Source organism: Neohortaea acidophila (assembly GCF_010093505.1).
Source record: "Neohortaea acidophila strain CBS 113389 unplaced genomic scaffold BDY17scaffold_9, whole genome shotgun sequence".
NCBI lineage: Eukaryota > Fungi > Ascomycota > Dothideomycetes > Mycosphaerellales > Teratosphaeriaceae > Neohortaea > Neohortaea acidophila.
Window position 1 is genome coordinate 1 of NW_022985518.1, and position 7,129 is coordinate 7,129.

General features: G+C 53.0%; 3 protein-coding genes across 3 annotated transcripts; 2 read left to right on the forward strand and 1 right to left on the reverse strand.

Moving 5' to 3' along the window:
- Positions 1-232: 232 nt before the first annotated feature.
- Positions 233-664, forward strand: BDY17DRAFT_326258 (uncharacterized protein; the record flags this gene model as incomplete). Its single annotated transcript, XM_033737483.1, has 2 exons — positions 233-331; positions 386-664. The coding sequence occupies 2 exons, from the start codon at positions 233-235 to the stop codon at positions 662-664; spliced, it is 378 nt and encodes a 125-aa protein (XP_033586919.1).
- A 1,568-nt stretch (positions 665-2,232) lies between these two features.
- Positions 2,233-3,418, forward strand: BDY17DRAFT_191080 (uncharacterized protein). The gene has a single exon (XM_033730009.1). It carries the CDS (start codon positions 2,542-2,544, stop codon positions 3,274-3,276), a length of 735 nt encoding a protein of 244 aa, XP_033586920.1. The 5' UTR covers positions 2,233-2,541; the 3' UTR covers positions 3,277-3,418.
- Positions 3,419-5,285: 1,867 nt separating this feature from the next.
- Positions 5,286-5,444, reverse strand: BDY17DRAFT_255096 (uncharacterized protein; the record flags this gene model as incomplete). Its single annotated transcript, XM_033731495.1, has 1 exon — positions 5,286-5,444. A coding segment is annotated over one exon (159 nt), but the record flags the coding sequence as incomplete, so codon positions are not given.
- Between the last annotated feature and the right edge of the window lie 1,685 nt (positions 5,445-7,129).

A 7,129-nucleotide genomic window follows, 5' to 3' on the forward strand; every position in this document is an offset into this window, starting at 1 on the left:
TAACCCTAACCCTAACCCTAACCCTAACCCTAACCCTAACCCTAACCCTAACCCTAACCCTAACCCTAACCCTATAACCCTAACCCTAACCCTAAACCCTAACCCTAAGGCGAGGCGCCAAAGGAGATAGGAAAGGGCGAGGCGGCGATAGCGAGCGGAAGCGTTCTCGCGCCCTCGAGACCTCGGCGCATGGCGGCCCCGACGCTACCCCGACTCTGACCCGCCTCCCGCTATGCCTTACCTACGCGTCGGCTATGTCAACAGCCGTGGCCTAAATGAGGAGAATTGGCAAGAGCTGCGACGATGGGTCGAGCGGGACGTCTTCGACCTAGTATAGATCGCGGAGACCTAGTATATCGGTTAGCCGAGCTACTCCCGTGCGCAGGCGACGGTGGCGGCGACGGTGAGGCCGGTAGAGCGGACGGGATCGCGGTACAAGGGAGGGATGTGTGTGTTAGCGTCCGCCGCGGTGGCGTCTCGTATCGAGGAGGTGGTGACGGTGGAGGAGACGGCTATCACGATCCGAATCGATAGCTGGCAGATCTCGGGCGTCTACCTCCCGCCTACCCTGCCACCCGACCAAGTCTATACCGCCCTTGCTGGCCTCGCCGCCTCCGATGTCGTCCTCGGCGACTTCAACATCCACTTCAGCCTGCGATACTAGTAGGCCACGCCGAAACCCCGTGGGGAAGTGGTGGTCTAATGGCAACAAGACACCGGCCTCGTCCGCCTACCTGCTCGGACCGACGCCTGCCCGATCCCGAAGAAACGCCTATGGCCGGAGCCGACGACGGACCATGTGTGGTCGCGAAGCGCGGCCTCGCCGCTCCTACACCTCGTCGACAACAAGAGCCTAGGCCTAGATACGGACCATGGATACACCCTCCACCTCTAGCTGCCGATTGCCTAGGACGCCACCCTGTCCGCTCCTTCCCACTTCCGCTTCTGGACCCATCGCCTCGCTAATCCGATGACCTAGAGGCGAGTATAGGCGTCGTGGCGGCGCCTCCCTCCGCGGCCCTTAGTCTCGATAGACGTCCACGGCCTCTACGACGCCCTCGTCGACGACTGTCAGAGTGTGAGTGCAGACGTCCTCGGCCGGGTACCGACTAAACCCTCGACTAAGGCATCCCCTCCTGCATTGACCAAGGTATCACCTCCCGCATCGACAAAGGCATCGAAGGCATCTACGAAGACGACGGTAGCCGCCGATCCATCTGCGACGGCGACGGTACGCCTAATACGACAGGCCATGGCTGCGGACCGAGACAATGAACCCCTCCTTCCTACCACTACTGGCGGCGATGCGATCTAAGAGGCGGTCGACGCCTTATAACAGCGCTTCACCGCAGAACCCCGTTTCCCTTTACCCCTAACCCCTCCTTCCTCCACCGAACCGGACCCGCCGAATCCCTTCACCCCTTTTGCGATCCGCGCCGAAATTCGCCAGCAGCTGGGGGCGAAGGCCTGTGCGGCGGATAGGGTCCATATCCGGTTAGTGAAGGCGTTAGTCGATACCGCCTTCCTCGACCGCCTCACCTATCTCTACACCGCCTGCTAGGAGACGGGGGTGACGCCGGCGGCCTAGAACGTGGCGGACATCTGCTTCGTGATCAAGGACTCGAAGAAGCCAAAGACCATCGCCAATGTCCGCCCTATCACTTTAATCTGCATCTTCCGCAAGGTGTTCGAGGCCGTCCTCCTCTCCGCCTTCGACGACGAAGGCTAGGCGGCGGTCTATCCGACGCAGGCAGGATTTCGCCGGACGTACTCGACGCTGACCCACGCCGCGGCGATGCATCTCCTCTTAAGTGCGAAACTCGTCGACGCCGTCGTCTTCCTCGACTTCCGCGCCGCCTTTGACGTGGTCCCGCACGCCCTCCTCCTACAGATGCTCCGGCGTCGCCGCTGCCCTGCGACCATCTAGTCCCTCCTCGCTAGCCTAAACTGCCTCGGCCTCTCCTCTCGCATCCTCGCCAATGGCTAGACCTCCCGCCCGTTCCCTCGGACGCGGGGCGTGCTCTAGGGCTCCCCTATCTCGCCGTGTCTGTTCAATCTGTTCGTGGATGACCTGCTCCGGCGGCTGAACCACGGCGCGGACCCCACTATCCCTCGGGCCCTGTTCTACGCCGACGACGGCACGCTCCTCGCGCGGCCGGGCTAGGACCTGCAGCCCTAGGTGGATCTAGTGTTCCAATGGGCGCGGGACAACGGCATAGAGCTGAACGTGGCTAAGTGTGGCTATCTGACGGCGAGACCGAACCCCGATCCTCTGACGCTCGGCCCGGATAAGATCCCTCGAGTGGACACCTACCGCTACCTCGGATTTCCGGTACGGAGCACGGGGGTCGACTAGGCTACCTACCTCACCGCCCGCATCGACGCCGCCCTCGGCCACGCCAAATTCCTCACCCTCGCCTCGGATGCATGGGGTGTTACTCATCGCCTCCGCGTGTACCGGCAATACCTCGCGCCGATGTTTGAGTATGGTGGCCCGTTGATCCATGCCTAGTATCAATCCGACCCGGATGCCCGGAAGCAATGGGTGAAGCGGACGGCGGGGTGGAAGGACCTGATCGGTTGGGTCGCCAGCGCACATGGACGCTACCGAATGACGGCGAATCTCCTCGGCCTCGCCTACCTAGAGGACCGCTATCTGCACCTCCATACCGCATTCCAATGGCAGCTAGACCGTACGATGCTAGACAATCCCCTGCGTCGCCTCTTGAGCTCGAAGCCGTGTACGCCCTTTGGCCATGCCTTGCGGAACAGCCCGTGGTATTAGGAGTGGCAGGCGGGACGGCCTCTTTCGGAATGCCCGCGACCGTCCTTAGACAAGTACCTAATAGATCGAGAGGGCGAGGTAATCGAACGGCAGAGCAAGGATGCTCACTTGACGGCGATCATACCCTTTACCACTCGCCAGGTCACGGGCTTACGGCACGCGGACATCTCCTTAACGGCGCCCTTGTCGGAGCAACGTCTACTGTTCTAGTATCGACGGGGGGTGTTTGGCCATGGCCTTCGACATTGCTGCACCCTTGTGGACCGCCCGTTCCGCCGTGGCGACGAGGAGTGTCCGTGCTTTGGTACGCTGACGTACCTGTCCGCCTCGCAGCGCAGAGTGAAGCGACGGCTCGAGGGGAACTTGAGGACGGAGGGGAGGTTTACGGTGGTGGACTACTAGTTAGGGGTGCAAGGGCTGAACCGCGCAATCCAGATCTTACGTCTAGTGGACCAGGCTCTGCGTCGGCGTTACTCTTCTACTTGCTTTAATGCTCATGCCTTAGATGCGTAACCCTTCTCTACCTACCTTCTTACTAATCTATGACTTTCTTTCCTTCTACCCTAACCCTCTGTCCGCAAAGACATTAAACTAAGTCTGCAATGACAGAAATCTACGGTCTGCAACGACGGAAATCTACGGTCTGCAATGACGGAAATCTATGGTCTGCAATGACGGTAATCTACTGCTTTTGAGCCTGTCTGTAACGACGAAAATCTACTGCTTTTGAGCCTGTCTGCAACGACGAAAATCTATGGTCTGTAACGACGGTAATCTACTGCCTTCGAGCCCGTCTGTAATGACGAAAATCTACTGCTTTTAAGCCTGTCTGTAATGACGAAAATCTACGCCTACAAGGCCGCCTGGCCTCCGAGCTGCCTTATACGAATTCCTATATTTCCCGCGGATAGTCGGTACGGAATATGACTCACTGTCTGCAATGACGCAAATCTATGCGGCTGCCTGATGCCGCCGGATCGACACCCTCGATTGGTATGTGACGACACACACGCCAGTTAGAGACCCCGCACTCTACAAGATTAGCCCCCTTGTATACGAACCCGGCAGAAGGACTGGCGAGATAGGGAGACTGGCATGCCACGACCAGATTAGACCTTTCTCGGAACCTTACCTAGACTGATAGCAGCTGGAAAGTATGTCCTCACTCTCTACCACAGGGGAGAATAAACTGGTAGTGGAAGATTTACAGAAGCTGTCGTTGCGGCTACCTTGACTTCATCCCCGCTGATGGGCCCGTGTATGACAGCGGGCATTAGAAATACTTGTCATTGGGTAAGCTGATTAGTGCACATCGATCGGACTTCCTAGGGGGACCATTAAGGACGGCCTTGTTCTGGATGCGGATGCGGTCCGCTGAGGACATTGTTGCTGATTGTGATGGCTCTCCGACCGCGGCGGCGATGATCAGATTGAAATTTGGGGAAGACTGGCTGCAGGACATTGGGGAATTTGATGAGGATTCGAAGCGTTCGACGCTAGTATGATGCGGGCAGGATCTGGACGGGGCTGCATTGTTAGACCATTGGGGAGTCTGCGAGGATTCGAAGCGTTCGACGCTGGTAGGAAGGGATGCGAACCAGGAAGGATCGCTTTTACGGATGGATGATCTGATCGGATGCCGATGGCGCGGGAAAGCGAAGGCTCGCACTACAAAGGTGACATCCAATAGGGAGAGTAGGCCGCCTTTCGAGGTACGGTTTTGCGACGAGCCCACAGGCAGACCGGCGGAGTCGGGTTAGAGCGTAATCCCTGTAGCAGTCAGGATAACATTGCATATGGACCCCTAACCCTAAAACCCTAAGTCCTACATTAATAACACGTCCTCCGTCAACGCCTACTGCACGGATGCGCACAACTAATGCACCATGCCGCGGAACTGATCTATGCTGAACCGTAACGCCTTGTATTCTAACGTGTACTTGTCCTTCTAATTAACGTGGCTAATAGCGGACGTGTTATAATAGATCTTTAACCTGTATGTCCGTAAATCTAATAACTACTAGATAGGACTGCCTGTGCCGCGCACCATGAACGCGTCCATTATCTTCTAGACCTATTCGAAACTGCTTTATAGTGGTTAACGTCGACGGATCGGGGTACTCCCCCTATCGTTGCTCTTATACTTGCTATCGTCGAAATCACATGGGCTACTACACGGACTGAACTCATCGTTGTCTGTCATCGACGGCGTTAACTCCTCGGCCGTCTAGACCACTATGAAATGCGCTACCTTAATGATAGTAGACAAAATCGGCGGATATGACTCGGGATCGCGGAATCTACTACGTGTAGGATAGACGCCTAACACGGCCATGGCACACACTAATGCCATATCATACTCGCGGTTGTGGATGCGTTAGTTTAACAATTCCACGTAAAACGCCAAACACGCTACTTAGATCTTAGTCAATGGCGGTGGATTGTTACTCGTTAACTCGGATAGGTTGCTATTCTTATCTTCATCCTCGCTGTCCTGCTCTTAACCTTCCCCCTCTACCTCCTCCTCCTCTTCCTCTACTACTACCTCTACTACGGCGATCAACTCTCGAAATGCCTTGGCCTGTCGCTTACTAAATCGATACGCGGGACTCCTCCACTCATGTGGCTGCTGCGTGCGCACGAAAAACATCAACATCTGCTACTAACTACGATAACGGTCCTTAATGGATTTGGCGTCTTAATACGGCTGCAATAGGTAGTACCGCGTTTAGTACATCTCCGTCCGTATGGCCTCTAATCGCAACATCACTCCACTACGTTCGACGGTGGCCTAGCTCTGTGTAGCGACGTCGGACATGGCCTGCTAAACGGCGGCTGCGATGGGTTCGGGCTCGTCCTCCTCGTCGGTATTAGGCTCTCGAATGGATTATAATAAATCCTCTGGATTGCACCCCTCCAAATATTTAATCCACCCCGTCCGCTTTAACCATAGGCTAACTTCGTCCTTCTCACCCTTTTGGATCTGACTACTGCTCTCCTTCTACATCCGATCCTAATATTCGTTGGCCTACTTCCACGCTCGGGCCTATACTGCCTCCTTAGTACTCGCGTGTACCTACTCGGGTCGTACTTCATCTAGATTTCGGATCTCAATGTACTAGGATCTATACCGGCTAGGGAAAAACCGCTAGCAATATACTCTCTTAGTGTTCTATTTTAATTGTCGCTAGATCCTTGGTTTGTCGGTGGATTGTAGCCTTCCGCCTTTGCCTTTAATGGACCACTAGTGTTTTTCCCTCTAATGTTTTTGTATTGTCTTCTGATCACGGAATATCTGTGAACACCTCTTAGGCTCTACACGGCACTGCAATCCGTCGGTGTATAATAGCAATTCGGTAATGGGCCCATAGATATATGGCGGAATAACCAAATCGGTCTTGTTGTAAACTACCCCTAGCTATTCTTGTACCTCTACTGTAATGGCTCGGGCTTAGTGTAATGGGACCTAGTGTTGCTTGCCTTATAAATGGCTCTAGACTTCCTATAGCCACACGGCGTACTAGCACTCTTTGCAAATGATGATCTACTACTTATCTAAATAGTGGAAATACTCTATGCCTCCCGTGGACTCCTCCGTCTTGTGTGGCTCCTGTTGGTGCAAATCGGGTTAAAAATGGGTTGAAAATAAGTTGATTGTCTTCTTCCTACCCTCAAATATCCTACTACATATGCATTTCCCCTGATCTAACGTATACGGGCTGTACTACAATAGCAAACCCTCGTAATATTACCCCTTGCCTTCTCCGCGAATCCGCGCCTTGCCTGTTAAACGCTTAGGCCACATAGGCTGCCTACATCCCCTTGTTCTACGTCTATATACTATAGAACTTTAAACCTGCTATATGCACTTCTATCACATATACTATGTCAACACGGCCTCTGTTTGGTATGGTCTTCATATCAATCTTACTCACAAAAATTCACTCTATAACATACTCGAATTTAGCGTAATTCTATGGGTTTTTAGAAACTCCACCCTACTTAAACTCCACCCTACCTATTCTGAAAATTACCTAGCCATTCTGAAATATTATTTGGTGAGCAAAAACTCTACCCTTATAACGGTAGAGTATAGTATTTTAGTTAGAGTAATATCTAGTACTACTTTAAGTAATAGTTTAAAAAAACTAACTAATAAATACTTTAAAAGATCTATTAATTTAAAAGAATATAGACATTTAATTACTTATATTATAAAAGATAAAGTTATAAAAAATCAAGTTAATTTATTAAGTCCTAGAATTAAACGAACTCTAACTAATAGTAAAGAAGTAAATACTACTAATATAACTCTAAATACTAATAGAATAGAAGATATATTAG

Bases quoted from the DNA above. Each gene is read 5' to 3' on its own strand.
- BDY17DRAFT_191080 (XM_033730009.1), top strand. From the start codon at position 2,542: ATGGGTGAAGCGGACGGCGGGGTGGAAGGACCTGATCGGTTGGGTCGC.